The sequence below is a fragment of the Aptenodytes patagonicus genome, chromosome Z (assembly GCF_965638725.1).
Source record: "Aptenodytes patagonicus chromosome Z, bAptPat1.pri.cur, whole genome shotgun sequence".
Classification (NCBI taxonomy): Eukaryota; Metazoa; Chordata; class Aves; order Sphenisciformes; family Spheniscidae; genus Aptenodytes; species Aptenodytes patagonicus.
Genome location: NC_134982.1, coordinates 14,929,774 through 14,952,559, shown reverse-complemented (window position 1 = coordinate 14,952,559; position 22,786 = coordinate 14,929,774). Strand labels below are relative to the sequence as shown.

Genomic DNA, 22,786 nt, shown 5'->3' with positions numbered 1-22,786 from the left:
CAGTGTAAATTAACTGCTACATGAGCTCTGCTCCTCCAGTTATAAGGTAACTGGGAGACTCTGGAAGACCTTGGCAGTTATACTGTGTGTCTTAGCAATGCTCAATCATTGTTTTAGTTTGGAGTTGGAAATAGTAAAACACAGCTGATCTGGTTATCAGAGGGGCAAAGAAAGTAGCATTTTGAATACTGTGTCTCTTCAGAGGACTACTGTCTTCACATGTGTGCCCCCTCCTCAATGACTGTGGTATAATAATGTTGTGTTCTAGCGATGGCATTACTATTATGCTATTTATTTGTTGTACCCTCTTTGTGTTTGTCTTTGTAGTGGCTTTAGCTTAAAATTGTAAATTTTTTGGAAAAAAGTTTGGAAACTAAGCTTTCTGTAAAGAAGTGTGCTTTCTTCTGCAGGTAGAAAGCAGTGTTCCATCCTATGTGCTGGAATGTGTGCTACAAGAACTAAAAGGTTTACAAGATTTTCTGGATAGAAATTCACAGTTTGCTACAGTAGGAGCCCTTGGAAACCCAAGGTATTATTCATTGTGTTAACTCTTACTAGTGGTATTTAATGTCCAGCTCTTGAAAAAGTACACCATGTGTATCTATGTTGAGTTGAAGTGTATGTATGGTCTCCAGCTTCAACTATTCAGATGCTAAAAATGAGTTGTTAGATTTTTCTTTTTAAAATATTCAGTATTTGTAATCATATTAACATCTCTTTTTATTTTGTAATTGCAGCTTCAGCACACCAGCCAATCTGCAACAGAGGCTCCTGGGTTTCATGCGGCCTGATGGTGGAAGTTCTCAGCAAGTCCAGCAAGAACTCCAGAGGAAATATCATGGTATGTAATTACTTTTGAACAGGAAGTATCAGGGAATGGTGCATTTGGATGTTGCCTTTCTCACTTTTCTTGTTTTTTAAGACCTCTGAATAAAAATGCCTTTTTTCCATACAAATTTGACATTAATCAACATGCCATACTTGGTAATACATTCTGCAGAAAAAGCCACTGTAGTTTGGAAACTAACTTTGCTAGCACCTTGCTTTTGCTTCCATACCATATCATACTGTTCCATCAGGAGCAGTGCTTCTACAGTGACATTGATGTGAAAGAATCTTTTACATACCACTGTACTAGAGATGAAGTATATACCCAGAATGAAAATTCAGATCTAGGTAGAGAAACATTCCAGCCTTTAGGCTGACTGTGGCAAGAGACTTCGTTTGTTACATGCTGCAGATGTTACCTTTCAGTTTGATATTGAAAGTTTTAATATTGCAACTAATTAAAGCAGTCCACAAAGGAGAATTATCTCTCTGTGAAGAGAACCTGGATTTCAGCACAGTAACATCTAGTGGTCTTGAGCCACTGCAAAACACAAGTTTTATCTCTCAATTTATTAAGCTAAAATAAAAGTGCTTGAACTTTAAAGCACTTTTAAACTTCTCTCTCTCATACAAAGAATTAAATTTCAATTCTGTGTAGATACATGTCCTCTTATTTTCGCCATTCAGACAATTCTGAAATACAAAACTAGAGGTTTCTTTGCACACTTAACTCTCCTTTTGTTTTTTCTTCCTAATGTTCTCCATATTTCATACGATTGTTTCATCTCCTCATTACAATACTTAGTAGCTGCACACCCATTTATATTTTCAGGATAGCAGTTGTTAAGCAATTCGTTTGTGAGACAAGTGAGTATGTTTTCCTATTAAAAAGAAATACTGTAATACAAGTTGCCAATGCTACAGTCCCTGAAATGTCTACAAAACTTTGTTTGGAAATAAGAGGCCTGTCACAGCGCCCATTTGAACTCATGTCCTCCTATAGCGTAGCTTTTGCCCAGCACTTGCAGGCAAGTTGGGGAGTGTTGCTGGTCTGTATACAGAATTGAAGATGGTTGTGGTCCATGTGGGTATAATCCTGGGTTTTAATTTTGACTTCTTTTTCTGTGCTGCTCACTTTCAATAGTGTGAATGTAAATTTGTTTTAAAAAGTCATTATGTAGAATTTGGTAGACATTTAATAATTTTATTTTTCACTTGTACGCATTCCAAAGCCCATAAACCCTTTTGGATTGCTAAATGACACAATATAATTATTGCTGCCTCATTTCTGAACTGTAAGCACTCAAAAGTAAAGACATAAATAGTTGCAATTATGATCCACCAATGTAATAAGTATGTTCATATTATTCTTTCAGTGAATATAATACATCTTACCAGATTTAAATGTTACTAGTTTTCAGAATAGTTGTTGTTGCTTTAAAGATAGCGTAGACAGTATTGACTGAAGTTGTAATTGTTCTTTATAAAAGCAAATAAAGGTAATCAAACAAAAAGGGAATCTGTATGGTTTTATTTCTTTTATGTTCATCATAAATATTTATAATAACTATTTACGAAAAAAAAACAAGCAAAAGTTTAAGACTGATATGTAAATCCAGTGCACTCACACAAAGCCGTACTTCTTTTTCAGAAGTTGCATAGTTGTTGCATATGTGTTGCATAGTTTGAAATGTTAACAGATTGTATTTGTTTTGGGGAAGTGTTAACACAGCACTTCCCTCCAAGGAGAGCTAGACAGCATTAATCAAGAATGGAAGAGGAAAAAAAAAAAAAGGATATTTAAGGAGATTGTTATTATAAAACCTCAAAAATTTACATGCTGATTTGAAACATGTAGAACAGTTACTTATTGACAATCTCTTTGCTTTTTCAGCTGAGGCACAGCTAACTGAAAAGACCTCACTTCAAGGCATCCAGCAGCTTGTTCGCAAAACCTGTCAGGCATTGGCTTTATGGAAGTTGCTGTGTGAGCACCAATTCAGTGTTGTTGTAGGTGAGCTTCAGAAGGTACGATCTGAATCATACGATTTTAATTTGTTTGTATTTAACATCTGAATTTCTTTTGCTACCTAAATATTCCCAAAGGAGTATTACTTTAATTCATTGGGGAACATATGATGAATTTTAAACCACATATGGATTTTTATTCAGGTTGCAAGTGTTTATTTTTAAGAGACTGATGTGTAGTATTGACCTCATCACCCAATTTTAGCAAATTGGAAGTGTCACTAACAATAGATTTTATTTTACTTTTATTGACAGTTAATAATGAGTCTGGTTTTATAAATTACTGTGTTTTCACCTTAAGCACATTCTTCAAAATGTGCTGAAAAGAATAGACCAATGTTGTCCAGCTGAGAGGAATTTACTCTTTGCCTTAGTGTTGGTAAAGGTTTAACAGTGGAGAGCAATAGGGTTGTAGAGTCTCAAGCCCTTGCACTCTTGTGTAAGTAGGGGTCCAGAACGCATCACAGAACAGCTGAGGTTGGAAGGGATCTCTGGAGATTATCTGTCCCCTCTGCTCAAAGCAGGGTCAACTAGAGCAGGTTGCCCAGGACCATGTCCAGTAAGGTTTTTAACATCTCCAAAAATGGAGACTCCACAGCTTCTCTGGGCAACCCATTCCAGTGTTCAACCACCTTTAGAGTAAAAAAGATTTTTCTTACGTTCAGATGTAATTTCCTTTGCTTCAGCTTTTGGCCATTGCGTCGTGTCCTGTCACTGGGCACCACCAGGCTCTGCCTTCTTTACACCTTCCCGTAAATATTAGCAAGATCCCACACAGTCACCCCCCGAGCCTTCTCTTTTCCAGGCTAAAAAATCCCAGTTCTTTCAGCCTCTCCTTGTTTGTAAAGAAGAAAACTTACAGAACTATGGGTGCTACTGCTGTGTACCCTTTGCTAATGTTGAATTTGCATCCAGCCTTTGAAGAAGCTACTAATTTGAATACTAGGCATTCTGTCCTAGCACTTGATAGGAAAATACATTATTTGAGAAGTTGTATTATTTGTCGATAAAAAGAACAATTTTTGAACTTTACAAATGCACAGAAGCTGGAGCTCCTCATACTGTTGCTTTGGGGAGTTAGCATGATTTCTAACACAAGCAGCTTTTCTCTTGTGTTAGTCAAGGAGTTAACTAATTGTTTAACAAATAGAAGCTTTTCCTCCGTCTTCAGTAGTTTTAGAGTTTGTGTAGTAGTATTTTCATGCTGTTAGTGATCATCTATAGACATTACATAGACACTACTGGCAACTCTATGTGAGCAAATATTCCTAATAATAAAAAAAAAAAACCTTCAATGTAATTTAATGTAAAAAAGCATAAAGAGTACAGACCTCAAACTTTTTAAATTCCTCCTTTTTACACATCTGTCATTTTTTTCATCTATGATGGTACTCAGATGGTTCCCATTATTAAAAACTGTGACATACTCATTTTATAGGGTGTGTGTTCTGACAGTGCCCTGTGAAGTAAGGGGAACTGCTCATTCCATTCTTACTTGCAGAGATCTAAAACAAAAGTGACACGTAGTGAGGATGGCAGAGGAAGTCTGCTAAGAGGAGTTCTCACTGTCCTTTGGCATCCAAGGGTCTAGTGCCTTCATTGATAGGGCTTTCTTTTGTTATTTCTGTTTTGCTATATAATGTGTATTTTAAATAATGTATTTCTATGCTGTGCACTTCAGTCATTGGAGTTCTGTATGTTTTTATTTTCTGGAAGCAGTTCATTTTCCTGCTGTAACATTGTGACGTTTCTAAACAAAACAAAGTAAAAACTTTGATAAACTAATGAAATTCTGTCTATCTTCAGGAACTTCAGGAACATCTAAAGATTACTGCTTTCAAAGACTTGGTAATTAGAGACAGAGAGTTGACTGGAGCACTCATTGCTTCTCTCATAAACTGTTATATCAGAGATAATGCTGCTGTGGATGGCATCATTGCCCATTTGCAAGATATCTGTCCTCTTCTTTATAGCACAGATGATGCTGTGTGTTCCAAGGTAAGCACACTTCCGGATTTCATGGCACCAAAACACAACTTTAGAACATGTTCAAATGAGATAAGTTGGGCAGCTTATAAATCATCATGCTCAAATAGTTTCAGGAGCACAAGAACTAATGAAGGCAGGTCATGTGCATATTTGTGTCTTGTAGTTGATTAATGCTGAAAACTATTTGAGCTCTGGTTTGAAGCATTTGCAGTTATTTGTAGTATTCATAGGGGCTCTACCTCCAGTGTGATGTCTAATAAAACTGTCTTCTTGATAAAATGTGTTCTTAATCCAGTCTTTCCTCAGCATAGTCTTGTTTTCTGTCTGTTGCCTAGTTTAATGGAATTTGTGCAAAGATAATTGTGTTTAAGAACTTCACTCTTTGAAGCTCTTCAAATAAATTTGAAAAAAGTAACTGGTGAGGGGAGAATGGGGAACCAGTTGGTTGTTTAAGTCTTAAGCCCTTCTCTCTACTGCTGTTGTACAGTCTTTCTGCTGGTAACATAGTGTTACCAAGTGACAAGAGAATGCTTTTGAGAGGAGGATGTTTCTACTGTTTCAGCTTTGAAGTTTGGAATAAGAACTCATTAACTTACAACAATATCCATGATCTGTTCATGATGTGTTCATGTGAATAATTTCCATTTTCCCATCATTTGTCTTAAGGCAAATGAACTGCTTCAGCGGTCTCGACAGGCTCAAAGCAAACTGGAAAAAGAGAAGATGCTAAGAGAGTCACTGAAAGAGTACCAGAAGATCAGCAATCAAGTAGACCTTGCTAATGTTTGTGCGCAATATAGGCAAGGTAAGAGGCAATCACTGATCATGTTCTGGTAAATAGTTTCTGTAGTATCCTTTTGTGCCATTCTTCTTTTTTGTTTGTTTTGTTTACTAACTTTCAACTCATTTTATAGTGTTTTACCATAAACAGTTTCTTAATAACTCTTATAATTTATATAATGAACCTGTTCTTGTTTAAAGCTTTTCTAGATTTCACCAACCAATCAAAAAACCCACTTCTATATAAAAAATATTCCCATCCACTTATTTCACATTGCAGTGTCCATGTGTTTCATATTTGTGGTAAAAATGTTTTTATGAAAATTGTTGGGCTGCATGTAAGCAGAGGGTAAATGACTGTACTTTTGCAGGTAAGGTTGTATACCAAGTATGCTGTTTGAAAGATGGTTCTGAATCCTGTTTTGTGCAGTAGAAGCTAGTACATAATTTAAATGTAGATATAACTGTCGTAACAGTCCAGATTTCAGCCTCTGTACAAATATGTAACTTCAAACTTGCATATAATCCCGCAGGTTAGGTACAGGCATAAACATTTATATGATACAGACCAGAGTGAATAAGGTTTATTTTTTCTTGCTTGCTAAAATGGGAAGTGTTTGATGTCACTTACCATTTTGTCATAGATTTAGTACAATAATGAATGGTGATACTTGTTCGTTTTTTTTCTAGTGCGTTTCTATGAGGGAGTGGTAGAACTCTCTCTTACAGCTGCTGAGAAGAAAGATCCCCAAGGTCTTGGCCTTCATTTCTATAAAAATGGAGAACCAGAAGAAGATGTTGTTGGACTCCAAGCTTTTCAAGAGAGGCAAGTTTTCAGGATACCTTATTACCATTGTATGGGGTGCTTTATTTCAAGTGACTGGAAAAGCAACTCTTTTGGGGAAGGTATGCAGAGTAATGACAAACAAGCATGTTATAGTAAGGGACACAATATAGATGTTTTTGCCCAGCATGCTCTCCTTGATTATCATTAATATGGCACCAACTTAATCTGGAACAGAGGGTTAACTGATAGATGCAGAAAACATTGTGAGCTGAACATCACAGAAATACTTTTTAGAAAGATGATTGAGAACAGACTAGATTGCGGCAACTAGCTGACAATAATCTGTGACCTTTTTTAGTAATTATGTTTACAAAGGCATACAATAACAACATTTGAGAAGAGTATTTCATAGATTGTTGCAATGAAAATTGTGAGGCTTTTATTTTCTTTTGCTCTATTTACAGATTGAACAGCTACAAGTGTATCACTGACACCCTTCAGGAGTTAGTGAATCAAAGTAAAGCTGCTCCTCAGTCTCCCAGTGTACCCAAAAAGCCAGGTCCTCCAGTGCTGTCATCTGACCCCAACATGCTAAGCAATGAAGAAGCAGGGCACCATGTAAGAAACACACAAAAAAATCATGACTGCACTCCAGAAAATAGTGTGATTTGAAGGAGTGTAGAATTTATTATTTTAAAAAAATTACGGAATAGTTTAGCGAAGTACATAAAAGTCAAGATTTGTCATGAATTGGCTTCTTCATGTATAGAGTGTTCATAGAAAGGATGACATGCAAATAATGTGACCCTAAGTATTGTTGCATACATATTCAGTGCTTTATGTAATGTAACCACTTCTGGAATAACAGCTTTGGACTTTTCTTCCTTTAGTTTGAACAAATGCTAAAGCTGGCTCAGCGTTCAACAGATGAGCTCTTCAGTATTGCACTTTACAACTGGTTGATACAAGTTGACTTGGCAGACAAACTGTTACAGGTGAGCTCATCTCTATACAACGAAATAATCTGTTGGAGGGTTCCACTGAACTGGAGGAGTTAATTGTAATAATGCTGATGCTTTAAAAAAGAGGCGAAAGCAAGAATATAAATGTTATCTTTATGACTTTTGCAGGTGACTGCCCCCTTTTTGGAACCCTACCTTGTGCGGATGACCAAGATTGACCAAAACAAAGTCCGTTATATGGATTTACTGTGGAGATACTTTGAAAAGAACAGAAATTTTAGTAATGCAGCCAGAGTCTTGGCTAAGTTGGCTGACCTGCATAGGTATGGATTATGTGTGATCTGTTGCATATATTGAGGTAACTGGGGAAAAACCAAACAAACTAAAATCAAAACCTGATGTGTAGGTGTTTTAAGAAAAGGCCAAGAACAATAAAAGGCCAATGCCCAAGGATGGTTGCTAAAAAAAAATCAAATGAATGGAATATATTAGCTTTTAATCCAGGCCATTATTGGAAATAAATTACATGTTTATTTTATGCATTATACATTAGCTTGCAATGTATTTCCTGATGTAAGTACCATATATTAAGTGGTCATTCCTTACACAGAATTTTATAATGCAATAGTGTATCTGTGGAGCAGTGGATTGAGAAGTACACTAGAACTGAGCCTGCAACTAAGATGAGGTTACGAGGTTGGATAATGTCCTGCATGATTTAGTAAAATCAGAAGTCACATACTAATTCCCAGAGTCGAGTTAGAATATAACTAACCCTCAAATAATTATATTAAGTACCCATTTTATTTTGAATATTTGTTTTGCAGCACAGAAATTTCTCTTCAACAGCGTCTTGAATACATTGCACGTGCCATTTTGAGTGCCAAAAGTTCCACTGCCATATCCTCTATAGCTGCAGATGGTGAATTCCTACATGAACTAGAAGAGAAAATGGAAGTAAGAAAAAAAAATACTAATCTAAGCTACACTGTGAATGCATTATTTCACTTTGTCTCATTGGAACATGACATTTTTATTACCAATTCTGTAGAAACAGCGTTCTGTGCTTTCTTCCTGATGTGGCAAAGTTATGCAGTTGATAGGAGACTCTGAGGTGTAAGACAGTAACATTTCTACATTTAAATAAGTTAAAGTTAATTCTGGGTGTATTCTTAAGCTTTGATTAAATTAATCCAATCTTGAAATACTTTATTTTTCTTTTTAAACAAGGTTGCAAGGATCCAACTTCAAATACAAGAAACATTACAGCGGCAGTATTCCCATCATTCTTCAGTGCAAGATGCAATCTCCCAGCTTGATGCTGAGCTGATGGATATAACCAAGGTGATAAAAATTTCTCTGTATTAAAAGTCAATTTATCACATTTGGGGAAAAAAAAATGTTTTGCGAAGTATGATCCTATGCTGACTAGGAAAAGTAATAGAGAGACAGTTTGGCATTCCTGGTCTCAGAATGTCTGTTACCTGAGACTGTCTTTTTCTGTACTTTGGTATTCCTTCAGTCTTTTGTACTTTAATTTCTTCCATGTGTTTATCTTCTTTATTAAGTCTCTTAGATTTCTTCATTTATTGGGAAAATTGTTAGAAAATTAATGGTATTAATTATAACTTCATATAAAATTGGGGATTGTATTTAAGAAGTGAAACTAAATGTTGTTAAAAAAAACCACCAAAACCAAAAAACCAACACATTTTGTGTTTGACAACAGTTACTTAAGTTGTACCTTTACTAGTCTGATGTCTACCATACAAAATAAAGAAAAGCTGATTTTAAGAATTTCATTTTTATCCTACTTGAAATGTAAAGCCTGGTAATTTTTCTTTCAGCTGTATGGAGAATTCGCTGACCCTTTTAAGCTCTCAGAGTGTAAGCTTGCAATTATACATTGTGCGGGTCATTCTGATCCTATCTTGGTGCAAACTCTCTGGCAAGAAATCATTGAGAAAGGTAGGTCTTAATGGCCTAGGAGTGGTACAAACTAGAACTATAGGAAAACGGTACAATTAAAGCTTTTAAGACTATGTGGTGCTACTGATATGCTGTCCAAGTGAGATGCATCTTTTCTGGACTATTCTGTAATATAGTTAAGTGTAGTTAACTAGTAATCATTAATGTTACTACCTTTGGCTTGTGCGCCTAAAGGACAGGAAAGTAATCTTTTTACATACATGTTGGACCATATTCCATGTATGGCTTGAATAATCGCATTCCAGATAACATTTAAGAAGTCGTTTCATCCCTTCTTGTTCTTAGATGCCATTATATATGGACTTCAGAATACTTGTGAAATTTTGTCTGAAGGTTTCACTATTAGGAAATTATAATAAAAATGTTAAATTTATTGTGACAAAGATTAAAGAATCTTCAGGGAGTTCAGCGTTTTTATAATGTTGACAGTGTAGTGGTAAGGTTTTGTGTAAGGGTTTTGTCCATTTATAGGGAAGCAGAATAGGGGGCACAGCTCTGCAAGCCTAGCCACTCAGCTGTGATAACCTTGCCTCACCCTTTACCATGAGTTGGTAATTCACTCCCTCTTCCTGTTTTGGGGTTTTTTTCCCCTTGGATTTTGTGCTCAAGGTTGCCATTGTGCAAACAACATTGACAGTGATTTGAGGGAAAAGCTATGTGGTAGCGGTTTTTTTGTGGGTTTGTTGTTTTTGGGTTTGGGGGTGGGGGTTGGGGGTTTTTTTTGGTTGGTTGGGTTTTTTTAAGTACATTTGCATGGAACTTCAAGGAAACATTAAAATCTGTGAATATATATGCCTACACACCAGAAAAAGTTGTACTTTCATTTCCACGTGCTGATTTTGCACTGACAATAGTGTAAGATTTTGATGTGTTAGTAGTAAATTTAAGTACCTCAGTGTAGTTGTGTATAAATGTGGAACTTTTTTCCTGAAGTTCTTTCTAAATGATTTCTTTTCTCTTTCAGAGTTGAGCGATAGTGTGTCTCTGAGCCCCGCTGACAGAATGCAAGCACTTAGTCTGAAGATGGTATTGCTTGGAAAGATATATGCTGGCACACCTCGTTACTTTCCTTTAGGCAAGTTGTTTAGCCTGCATAGTAAATAAACATATCCATTACATGAATGGGTCTCAGCTTTCTTTTTAGCCTCTTAAAAAAAGTTTTAACCTAAGAAATGTCTCTTTCTTTCCTTTTAGATTTTAAAAAATACTGGTAATTTTGTGATACATAATTACACATAATTATTACATTTTGTGATACATAATTACTGTAGTTATTTGTGAAATTTTTTGCTGAAGCAACATATTATTTCAACTGTCAGTAGCGATGGAGTTGATCTTGAGGGTAGCTGGGTAGTACTTTTCAGTTTTGTCCAGGAAATCAGGAACAATAGCATTGTGATACTTGCTCATTATTACAGTGACTCTGACATGGGATTGAGGAGAGGGAGGTTAGACAAAAAGTAGAAATAGAATTCCTATTGGCCTCTAATTTTGTAAACACAGTATAATTGTATAATTACAAAACCATTACAGTTTTTACAGGTGCAGTTTTTCCTAGAATTTATCTAGGGATTTAACCAGAATTTACAGTTTTTCCACCCTGAATGGGAAGTAAATGAAGCTTAGAAGGCAGCAACAGTTATTTTTGGATGGCTGTGCAGATATCATTTTAGAAAGTAGTAAAGTTTGTTTGTATCAAAGTACAAAGTAAAAAAAGTGTATTTATACATATAATAAGATTTTAGGTAACCACATTTATCTGCTGTCTTTTGAAGTATCTACTGCTATCTGCAGGGGCAGATTCTAAAAACAGAATTTAGGAGATTTCTGGATCCTTTTTGGAGCTTCTTTCTGCTTTTGAGATGCTCACATGTTTTGACAACTTGGTACTATATAAAAACCTGGAAGATACATTGTTCAGTGCTAAATGTTCTTTTATAATAGTAAAATATTGTAAAAGAACATTTCGTGCTAAGCAATATATTGTTAATTGTTACTGACACTTAAACATGATAAAAGATGCAGTAGTGTTGCTGGCTGTTCTAGCAAATGAAATGATAGTGTGTTCTTTTGTGCTGAAACAAAGGTTAATGAACTTTTGCTTAACAACATAGTTCCGTGGCAGAACTGTAATAAAGTACTTAGTATGAGTAATCCCTGTCAAGCATTGCTGAGAGCTTAATACCATCTTTGGAGGTAGTTAGATTTTGCATATCCTTCCCTCAGTGCAGACTGGGGGAACTGTTACATGTGCTTCACAGGAGAAAGGTACCAACTGTGTGGAAGACAGAAAATTAAACTTGGAGTAAATCACTTTCAAATGCCTTTCTTTGCTAGACTCCCATTAACAAGTTGGAATCTAAACATCCCATTATTTTTGTCCTCCAGATTTTTTAGTGCAGTTTCTAGAGCAACAAGTCTGCACTTTGAACTGGGATGTAGGTTTTGCAACATATACCATGCAAGAAATTGGAGTGCCGTTGCCAAGGCTGCTTGAAGTATATGACCAGTTGTTTAAAGCACGGGTAAGGAAAATAGCCACAAAACAAAAATTTTGTTTTCAACTACTATCAAGGTCTGTCTTTAGCAGGAAACATAAAATAATATAAGGTGTGATATATCAAAATATCAACTTCATAGCTTTTGTCCTCTTTTTTTACCTAAAGGTTCTTAATGCTGCTGCTTTTTCCCCCTGTTGATTTTATTCACTTTAATTCTAAAGTATGAGGAAAATTGTTAATCCTTTTACTTCACCTAAAGCTGATTTAGGATTAAATAGGATTAGGATTGTTATGTTGCAGAAGGAACAGCATATCTTGAATATATTAGTTTTATTTGTTTCCTATTAATGATTAAAATTTGCTATATTACTGCATCTTGTTTAATCTATTGATGCAATAGGCATAAAGAATAAGAAGTCGTATTTTTAACTTTTGATTTGTAGACCAGGCTTAAACAGAATTAAAACAAAGAGAATTGACTTGCTCCTTTTTACCCAGATTCCTTACAGTGTAAGGAATTCAGAACTTCCTAAAATCTGTTACTTTACAGACAGTTAGGTAATGGAAGACTGGATTAAATTCATGTATGTTTTATTACTCAAAAGTCAAAATAGTGTTTAAATATAGACTTAATAGAATTCCCATTTTTCTTACATTTTTGTTACAATGAATAAATAATACCACAGCTGGCAATTTGTGTGTACACACACACTTTTTTTTTCTTGTCTCCTTAATATTTGTCTTCTTAATATTTTGGAATCTTTTTTTAGGACCCATATTGGAATAGAATGAAAAAGCCTTTACACCTTTTAGAGTGTATTCATGTATTATTATCAGGATATGTACATGATCCAAGCAGAGTACTTCTGAGGTAAGAAAGGCAACTATATCCTAATAAATAGTGAAAGATGTAAAATATCCTAAAGCACTGCACTTCAGCAATCCCCAAAGCTTTTCTTCTTTTCTTTTGGGTGAATTTAGTATTTCTTTCTTAGCAGTGATTACTGAGACTCCTCATTCAAAACCAGTTGGTAGAAACTTGTAGGGTCCTTCCTATAAACTACTTGAATAAAGATAATTTTCACAACTTCACTGAAGATTCATGAGGAACTGAGAGGATTATTTTGTAAATTTTGGCCACATACTTTAAGGAGTAGTACAGACAAATTTGAGGGAATCTGGGAAAAGTGAGGAAAAATGAGAATCGGGTGTTTTGTGAATGAAACAGTGAACTGTTTAATGAAGGCGAGAAGCACTGAGTTTTTGTATTCTGGAAAAGAGAAGACTAAAATGAGAATAGATCTTCCCAAATTGTTTTTAAGAGGTTGGTGATGAATGACTCTCCAAGACTAAAATTCTTCATAGTCTGCAACAGGAAAGAATTTAGGTTTAATATTGGAAAAAGTTTCTAGCTAAAAGAATAGCTATGTACTTGAACAAGTTGCCTGCATGTTATGGGATCTCTAGCTTTGGCAACTTTTGTGAATAGACTATACAAACTTCAGTTGGAACTATCTTGTCTCAGAAACAATGAGCAGAACTAGACAAAGTCTTGATAACTCTTCTCACCATAAATTTTTCTGATTCTCTTGAAAATATACATATAAATATCCCCTGTTCACATATAGGGTTTACATCTATCTTTTCTGACTTTTTTTGTCTTTTATGGTTAGCTGATTTAAATACTCTAACTTCTTAGAACTTTAGTGAATGTTGTCTAATATCTACTTAGATATTAATACCTAAATTGTTGTGATTTTTATATTCATTTTAGATATTTAAATTGCTATCTAAATTAGTAACTTATACATTGATTGTCTTCATATCTAAAGTAATATCTAAATATTAAATAGTTCACATTGCTATTAACTATCGTTTTATTGGTTATATTTAATATCAGATAAATAGTAATGATTCATTTATTTTCCCATTATGCATTAGTCACAAGCATTAGATTTCAAAATACACTTTTTCTAATAAATAGTTAAATACATAAAAGTAGGTGACAGATGTCTTGCTGATATGTTATTCCATTAAAACTCAAAGAATGCTCAGTTTCTATTTCAGATGATTTCTAATATACAGAACAAAAAGGAGCTCGTTATTATTCTGTTTTCTTTACAGGCGACGATTCACAAATGTTTGCTTGGATGCTGTTAGTTGCTACCTGGTTGAACTTCAGTCCATGAGCCCGACGCTAATGGTGCAGACTACTGTTGGGAATTTTAAATCGCTACAGGCTAAATTAGAACGGCTTCACTGATTGACTAATACAATAACAGAATCATTAGCTCAGATAAAATGAACTATGAAATAAAAGTTCAGATGTCTGCACTGAGTCTCTGGAAGAACAAATCCTCAGAAAGAAATTCTGAGAAAGTTGTATCTCCTGCTGCAGTTACTGATGTGTGGCCTGTATTCGTGCTATTCTAAAGGTATCTACAAATTGTAGAATGTAAATGTGACAAATGGAGTTTCTTTTACTACTACCAAATTTTTTAACAATAGAAAGCTTTTTTTTATACTGTTGAAATAAAATGCATTGTGTGATCTTTCCCTTGAGGATTAAAAATATTTGGAAAATATTTTTCTTTTTCTTTACTTCACATAAAGTAATGGAGAAGAGTAGGATGTAAAATCTACTTGACGTGTTTTACAAGTATCAAAACAAGGAATGACAACTGCAGAAGGCAAGATGATGACAAAAGCGCATGTAGATGAGTCGGGTTGTAAATGTGGTCATAACCAGGGAGTAGTGATGCAATCATAACTCTCTGCATGAGTTTATTGGCAGGTCTTTTAATAACAAAGATAATCATTATTTCATAACCGTCACTTTAAATGCAGCCTGCCTCTGTAAATAGAATGTTTGGGATGAAATTTCAGAAACTAGCAATCTAATTTGTATTGCAAGTGAAAGAACAGTATTAAAACCCCATCAAATTATTTTCCCTATTCCATTTTAATAAATAATGTTGTATCTGTTAAAATCAAATAAAGAAGTCAAGAAGTGACTTCTGTCTACTTTCATTATATGCACACAAACACCAAATTGTGTATATTCCTTAAAAGGAGGAAAGCCTATGCATCATCCTGTATGCATGCTTCCTAAGATTTTAAAATCTCATCCTACAAGGAAAGTTGTTTTTTCTCTGGTTTACTGCTATGCATTGTGTACATATTCAACAACACAAGCGCTGTATAACGTGCACAAGAAAATACCAGTTCATGCTGGTCTTTAGTCTTTCTCAAATAACTTCTTCATGTACTTAAATAATGAGTTTGGAGAGATTTTTAATGGGGGAAAGAAGCAAATATCTTTATGCCTACACAGCAGATTAATGTATTTTTTTTTCCAGGAGAATGAGTAGTTAATAGACATATCACAGGTGTTCAAAAACAGAAAAAAAGTATGGATTAAGGCATTTATTTACATGGAAGTGTGGCGGTGTGCTCCCCCTGTCCTGCGTAAGCGATGACCACCAGTGGGGGTCGTTGTGGCTGCATGTAGGTTATGCTGGACTTTGGGGATGGATGGCAACACAGTAGCCAAGGGCTGCCTGGAGCAGTGAGTCAAATGACTTGGTGATTTGCAAGTATGACTATAAGTCAATCATCTTACTCTATAAATAGTGGACAGTCCAGGGCCCGCTGAGCTCTCCTGCATGGCAGTGGGCTGCATGGTGGGATCTCCCATTGAGTAGGGACGCCTTTCAAGGTTACTCCTCGAGGTTGAGAGATTCCTTGCCACAACAGATCCTCGGTAAGTGACTAATAGCATAGCTACACTTTGAAATCTTAGCTAAGTGATATAAAGGATTGATTGCGCATATATAATCCTTTAGACATAAACCATTGACCAAGTCTGGGAGTAGGACTGGATCCAGCTGCACCTAGACTCCTCTCTGAGAAGGAGTGTAGAAAGCAAGGGGGTCCTCTGAACCTCATGACTCAAAGGGAGGGGCTCCCTGACTGTCCTCTATGCAGTAACTAATCAAGTGTACCTTGCCATCGAATCTTGTTCACTGTCGCATTGAACTTTGTTAATTCACACTTTAACTCACTGTTTTCTATCAATAAAGTATTGTTACTTCTCTCTTAGGAGCAAAGTGCAGTCTCACTCCACCTGCGACAGCAAGTTATCTACTTACACCCTTTACTACCCGATCTGATTACTATGCTTTAAAGTGTTGTTTAAAGTACAGCCATTAAATTGCTTTCCCTGTGAACTGCCAGGTACATTCTGATGATTTTCAGCCAGAAAATGCACACAGTGAAGTAATATGTAAATTAAAATACATCTCTTTTTTACCTCTTGCTAGATCGAAATAGAGCTGAAATTTTAATATTGGCTTTTCTCTTTTGTCAGTGTTGAAATTTTCTCATAAAGTATTTAAATAGAGGCATTACTCTATGTCCTGGGAAAAAGATTTGCATCTTTCCATATAAAGTATACTATCTTTAGATACTACAAGTTATTTTCTGCTGCTAGCTATGTTCTACACCAAGGATGTCATGTACATTTACCCTGGTCTTGTTATTGCAGTTCTGTTCATGGTCCATACAAATGATGTCCCAAGTCTTGCCTGATTTATTTAACTTTTATGTCTAATTTTTAATATTTGCATGAAGGTTTGTTGTGTTGAGCCATATTCCGTAATCTATGTAAGTAGATTTCTATTTTCAGATCTGGAGAAATGATTGAAGAGTTGGGAACAGGCACAAGTCACAGGCTTGAGTTTCAGCTCTTTTTTTTTCCCAGTTAATAGAATAAGAATGCCTCTGGCAATATTACAAGTTTTTCAAAGTAAGAGTATTTCAAAGTGTATCAAGAGTTATCTTTGATATTTTTCAGATGATTGCAGGTAATTTCAGAGTAGACACTGCCTTCTGTTTTCATAGTACATGCTCTGCTCTCAGATGGAGAAAGGATAGTTTCTGTTTCCCAATTTAAATTTGGAGGGATGTAGAAACCTGAGATCAGAGGAGGGGGTGTGTGGATTAATGAAGTGGGTGAAACAAGTGGTGACAAGTACAAGGAAGTAACTGACCAACATGAACGTGAACCACTTCTCATTAACAAAATTATCAACAATTGGATGATTACTTCTGTTGGTCTTTTTTTCTTCTGTTCCAATGTTACTCATTCTCAATCAAGATTGTGGTTAAGGAAAGGTAGAAGGGGACTAAAGTGGTTTGAGAAACGAGAGCCAGTTTGAGGGAATAGCTGCTTTAAGGGGAATCAAAGGCATTTCTTCAAGGTGATGAAACAAAGCGACCGTCTGCTCACCCTACTTCTTATATTTCACCTGCATTCCTACATTTGATAGCGTTATAGGGTCTCTCATAGCTGTGCCTCGTACTGTCGCTCATCCCCCTCCCCCCCCCATCTCCGAATACTGATGACGGTGCACATTCCCCCATACGGATCCTCAGCAGCGTGCCCTACCGCCCCTGGCCTGCCGCCATAGGCGCACGTGGTGCCCGCCTTTCCCCGCTGAGGGAGAGGTGCTCATCAGGTCCCCACGGTCCGTTTTCCCAAAACGCATGAGACTTCTACCCAGCTTGCCAAGCCGGCAGGATCAGAGGCGAAGGGTAGAGGGAAGCCGTACGCGGGGCCCGTCCAGGGGCCTCGGAGAGACAAACGGAGATCCGCTCTTGTGGTGAGGGAATCTCCGGTCACGGAGACGACCGGGACGACCGGGAAGCGGCTGCGGGGCAGAGGAAATCCGTCGGGCCGTGCTCGGCCCTGCGCCTGCGCACTGCGCTGCCCGGGCCCCGCCTCCGGCCGTTGACTCGCAGCCGTTGGCGGCGGCGGCTCCTGTAACGAGGGGGTGAGTGCGGCCCGGGCGGCGCCGCGGCACGGCCGGGGCTGTGGCGGCGGGGTTCGGGCTCCTGGGTCATGCGGCGGCCCATCAGCGCCCTGGCTCTGCCGATTGTGGTGAGCGTCGATTTGGGCACGCACCGTCTCCCTTTGTCTGTCCTGAGGGCCGGAGTTAGTCTGAGGGACCGTCTCTGCCCTGACGTGGGCAAAAGTGGCGGTGGGATTCTTGTGGATGGCGCCTGGAGGAGGGAGGGGAAGTCTGTTCCGCCCCTTACTGCCCCCGCAGGGGGAAGCGGCTTGCCCGTGCTCTGCTTCGCTTCGGGGGCTGTGCCGCCCCCCGAGTAAATCCCCCAAAACGTGAGGCAGCAGCCTGGGGGCCGGCACCGATCCCCTTCGGTGGTGGGGTGTACCGCGTTCTGTCACCCCGCGGCCGGAGGTGGCTCCGAGGCGGGGACGCTCTCCTCCTGTCCCCTCTCTCTGCGTGGACTTGGGTCTGAAACGCAGCCGGCCCTCTGTGTGCAAGGAGCCCAGCTGGTATTCCGCTTGAGTTTCTGATCTCTTGCGCTTAGGAGGCTGCAGTATGTTTTCCTCGCTTTCTGCGTTCTTCTTAGAACTTTTAGCAAGGTACTTTGTCTTGCGGCTCCTTTCTCTCAGCTCCTTCTGGAACAAGCATCTAATCTTCACGGCTGAACTGTAAATAGCCTGTGAGCTACGTGAATGAAAATAGCTATTTTAGTTTGGAAATACAGGTGAGCATCAGTTCTGTTTATGTGTTAGCAGGAAGCTGCTATAGTTAAGAGTTTGTGTCTAGATTCTCATCTTCTAGTCCCACTCCCCAAATAATAAAAATTCTTGTCTTTTTTTTTTCCTCTCTTCAAATTCTCTATAGCTATATGAAAAAGCCACTATTTGCTTTTTTTTATAATGGTTACCTAGAGGTTTTATAAAAATGGAGATTAAGCTAGATGTTCTCATCTCTACATGTATCAAGCAAAGAAAACCATGGCCTCGCATCTCATGGATTGGACAGGTAAGTGTAATAACTTTTATTTAAATAAAATTCTGCAAAAAGTAGGTTTTTTAATTATATAATACTTTGCACTTCTGTTTACAGGGAGAGGGCTAAAAAAAGCCACGGAGAGTGAGTTGAATGTACCCCACTTAAAAGTTATTGAAATAAATAGCTTGTTTTTCTGTCTTACTGACTTGAGGCTGGAGATTCAAACTTTCTCAGATAAACAATGGGAACTCTCTTTTTTTTTTCCCCCCAAAAGACCTGTCCCTTGTATGAGATTGTTGTTTTGATGGTTCTAGTTTTTCATAATCTTTCTTAGAGTACATTGGTGGAAATCGTGAACAAAAATTTTTTCCCATTCCATCCTGCATCTGTTGAAAGATATGTTTTCTTGAGCTTTTTTGATAAAATGAGGCTAAAATTTTTTTTCTTCTAATAATATTATTTGAGTTTAGGTAGGTAACCATTTAAGGCCAATTCCTTCTTCTGTTGAAATCATTGGCAAAAATCTCACAAAATTAAGCACTACAAGATGAGATAACTAGTGTCTAATTTTTTGTTGTGTTGTCATTTGTTGGCAGGTAGTTCAGTTGATGTACATCGAAGAACTTTTTAATAATGATTGTAAAATTAGTTTGGTAGTTTGAAACCTGTGAACCAAATGCGTCATCATTGTAGGTTGATGCTAGATATGATGTTGTACTGTAAAGCAAATGTGCCAAAGAATGACGTTAATATGGTAATTGAAGCTGTAACATATTTTCTTTTTTTTTTTAATGATTTTTCCCCAATAATTTTTATCTGCACTATTTTACAGGCTTACGTAGAAAATAACGTTTTAAAAAATTAAGTGCTTTTTTTTCTTTCAACAGGAAAAAGAGGCTATTTTTCTTCTAGGTGATAAACATATAAATGAAATTAACCTGGCATCAGGGAAGACAAAAAAAATCCCTCGGCTGCAGTCATTGTTGAAAAATGTAGTTGTTTTAACAACATCAAGAAATGGTTAAGTATAATATTTTATGTATTATGAACTCATGTTATTTTATTTGTAGTTGTAACCGTTTAGAAAGATAGAATATCTAAACGATCTGTCAGTTCAGTGTCAGCTTTAGAACTGTGGCTAAGATGGAAGGGAAGTAGTTTTAAGTACTTCACAATAATATCCTTCAAAACATCTCTTCTCCCAATGAACACAGGTGCTTGGTTGGCAGGAATACTTACAACAGGAGAGCTGTTTCTTTGGAATAAAGATCAGGACTGCTTGAAAATTGTGCCAGCAATCGAAGAGTCTAGGAAAGTAGTTGCAGCAGCACAAGGTAGGTTTTTTTCCAGTTAGTCTTTTGAAAAAAGGAATAGAGCGAAAGTGGTTTTCCTTTTGTTAAGTGTTATTGAACAAGTAAAAGCTATATTCTCACATTGTTTTGTATTTGTATAACTTGTGTGCTAGCTAAGCTTCGACAAATGTCCTTTTTGTCACTTGAATGGTACAGTTTTTTGCATTTAGTAGTCTGTAAATAGTAATTTATTTTTAAATGCAGTAAATATTTTATTTTTAATGGTTAGTTTTTAACTGTAGAAAAACATTCTTACTAGGTTATCAATACCTTAGAGCAGACGTATATCTGATGTAAATACTATATGCATAATTTGAAGTTTATTCTGTAGGTAGGCTTTTATGACAAATGCTAACTGGAGAGAATAATGTAAAGGCATGTATTTGCAAACTTAAATATCAAATATTGCCATGTATTAAATAATCTCACTGATACCAGGCTGTAAAGTGAAGTATTATACAAGCAATTCTGTCATTCCAGGGAAGATCAGTAGTGCATTTAGGAGCTGAAGGTAATAGACAGTAGAACACTTACACATTTATTAATAGCTTTCATGAAAGGTGGATTTCAAGAAAGACAATCTCAGGAAACAACTCTAATGGTTGAGTCTTGTGGGAAAGATAATTCACAAAATGCATAAAAATGGGCATCCCATCTGACATTACTGCTGCCCAAGGTCTACTATCAGTGATGAAGCTGGAAGTGAAAGATACTTAAGGTGGCAGCTTGGATTTCTTGTGCTGGAGAAGAAAAGAAATTGCCTTTCTCTTTTCTTTTTAAATCTAAATCTAACAGAGGAGCAAAAACTATTCTGGCACATTGTTGTGTTTGTTGTTTTTTTTCCCAGAGTGTTTAATGAGATTGTACTTGTACGTATCTGGAGATGGCAGAAAGGCACTATTAACTACTCCTACAGCATGTGTCTTCTTGTGGGAGAGCACAGAACATGAAAATACATCCTTTTGTAAAAATTCTTCTTCTGGGCGTTGGACACAAATTTTGTCTGATGAATCAGTCCTGTTGCCTTCTACTGAAGAAAAAGAAATTGGAGTGCATGCTGCTTTCATACAAAATGAGGTAAAAAATAAGCCCTTAAGCAATCATTTAGTCTCTTAAGTAAATTAGAGCCACAGAAGCTACAGTGAATTTTGAGAGCAATGTCTGCCTCTTTGGTGTTGTGTGTAGGCTTAATCGTTCAGTTCGTATTAGGTTTAATGACAACATAAGAACAGCCGTACTGGATCAGATCAAAGTTTATCTGGCCCAGTAGTATTCTTGCCAGCCTTTATATTTCTGAATGACAACATTATGTTATTTAGTCTGAATTGTAATAGCTGTTGATCTAACTATATAAATAATTAAAGAGAAAATGGGTGTGTAACCAGGTTTTGGGGTTTGTTCTGGTTTTAATTGTGGGTTTTTTTCCACAGATACTGGGTGATTGCTGTTTGTGCTCTTTTGTGTTTTACTCTGGAGAATGTTTGGTGCTCACATTTTTGGTTCTTCGATGGCATGAAAATAGCTTTAAATATGTTAGGTAAGTTCAAAGGTATTTGAAGTTACGTTAGCTTAAGAGGAAGATTTTTATTATGAGGTGCTTTAGAGCTGGGATTCAGAGCTGCTATCGAACACATTTACATTGATCTCCAATTAGCCTATGGTTACAAGCATCTAATTATGTTTGCATATGTATGTTCATAGTGTGCCACATTATATATGCATATATGGACAATATATGCATATATATGATCCATGTATGGACATATATGGTCATTTTCAAGTATTTAAATGTGGTTAATGTAACAGCACTTATGTATGTATTCCATACTTCATTATTAACTTACACCTAAATAAAAGTGAGTATATTTAACACTGTATGTGGGTAGCTATGTATACATACGCATGCCTGCACACACGTGTGTGTTAGTGTCAGGGAGATTTTTGCATCACACTGATAGTTTCCTTTTCTTAGTTTTTCTTATATTACTAGTGCATACTGTGCAGCCATGAATGCCCTGAATACCTCTTTCTTTTCTTTATTATGCGTATTTGTATATTTTATTTGTTTTCTGTTCCGCTTTTCATCTCTTATGCCTAGACTATGTAAGTGTGTGTGTGTTTCTTCATCTGGGCTGGGACCATGTACTGAAATAGTTATACAACCACTTTAAAAATGCAATTGGATAATAATCCTGAGTACATGTATAGTCCATTCCTCTTCCTAAGTGAGAGACACGTATGTATGAGTTTAAATGGATATGTCCCTTGCAGGTATAAGTTGAGTAACATGCTAAAATTTTGCCCTACATTTGTTGTGGTACAACTGCTTTTGTTAAATGATGCCCTTTTGGTACTACCTTAGTAATGATGTCCTCCTTGCCCTACTAAGCGGTATCATTCTTCACTCAGTTTGTCAGTAGCATGGTAATGCCTTTCTGGTAATACAAAAAATGAAACAGAGCATAACATTCCCAGTGTAGAAGTGCATATATATACTGTAGTACTTGCAGACTGAAATTGTAACCACATTTCTCAGCCACGTTACTCATAATTTCTTTATGCCAAATATCACTCAATTTCATTGCTTACTGTTGTTTAATTCATTTTTTCATGTTTAATGCTTTATTTTTTGTCTATTAGGTGGCATGCTTGCAAATGGAATCTTTCTTGTGTTTTCTATCATGTTTTGAATCTTTTTAGGATCATAGAATGGTTTGAGTTGGAAGGGACCTTTAAAGAAAGTCTA

The 22,786-nt window shown here is 36.6% G+C and overlaps 2 protein-coding genes across 2 annotated transcripts in view; both read left to right on the top strand.

Moving 5' to 3' along the window:
• NUP155 (nucleoporin 155) overlaps positions 1–14,449 on the top strand; it is a 33,928-nt gene extending 19,479 nt beyond the window's left edge. The window contains exons 20-35 of the mRNA XM_076362235.1: positions 411–529; positions 738–841; positions 2,723–2,856; positions 4,663–4,854; positions 5,512–5,650; positions 6,316–6,451; positions 6,877–7,030; positions 7,303–7,407; positions 7,543–7,697; positions 8,202–8,331; positions 8,605–8,718; positions 9,222–9,342; positions 10,328–10,438; positions 11,752–11,888; positions 12,635–12,735; positions 13,989–14,449. Of these exons, the coding sequence (XP_076218350.1) occupies positions 411–529; positions 738–841; positions 2,723–2,856; positions 4,663–4,854; positions 5,512–5,650; positions 6,316–6,451; positions 6,877–7,030; positions 7,303–7,407; positions 7,543–7,697; positions 8,202–8,331; positions 8,605–8,718; positions 9,222–9,342; positions 10,328–10,438; positions 11,752–11,888; positions 12,635–12,735; positions 13,989–14,127 (2,091 nt within the window). The 3' untranslated portion in view covers positions 14,128–14,449. The remainder of the gene's footprint in view (positions 1–410; positions 530–737; positions 842–2,722; positions 2,857–4,662; positions 4,855–5,511; positions 5,651–6,315; positions 6,452–6,876; positions 7,031–7,302; positions 7,408–7,542; positions 7,698–8,201; positions 8,332–8,604; positions 8,719–9,221; positions 9,343–10,327; positions 10,439–11,751; positions 11,889–12,634; positions 12,736–13,988) is intronic.
• A 3,226-nt stretch (positions 14,450–17,675) lies between these two features.
• The window catches only part of CPLANE1 (ciliogenesis and planar polarity effector complex subunit 1), a 66,578-nt gene continuing 61,467 nt past the window's right edge, over positions 17,676–22,786 (top strand). Inside the window, exons 1-7 of the mRNA XM_076361818.1 lie at positions 17,676–17,698; positions 18,343–18,437; positions 18,578–18,718; positions 19,576–19,708; positions 19,903–20,022; positions 20,888–21,117; positions 21,471–21,577. Of these exons, the coding sequence (XP_076217933.1) occupies positions 18,638–18,718; positions 19,576–19,708; positions 19,903–20,022; positions 20,888–21,117; positions 21,471–21,577 (671 nt within the window). The 5' untranslated portion in view covers positions 17,676–17,698; positions 18,343–18,437; positions 18,578–18,637. The remainder of the gene's footprint in view (positions 17,699–18,342; positions 18,438–18,577; positions 18,719–19,575; positions 19,709–19,902; positions 20,023–20,887; positions 21,118–21,470; positions 21,578–22,786) is intronic.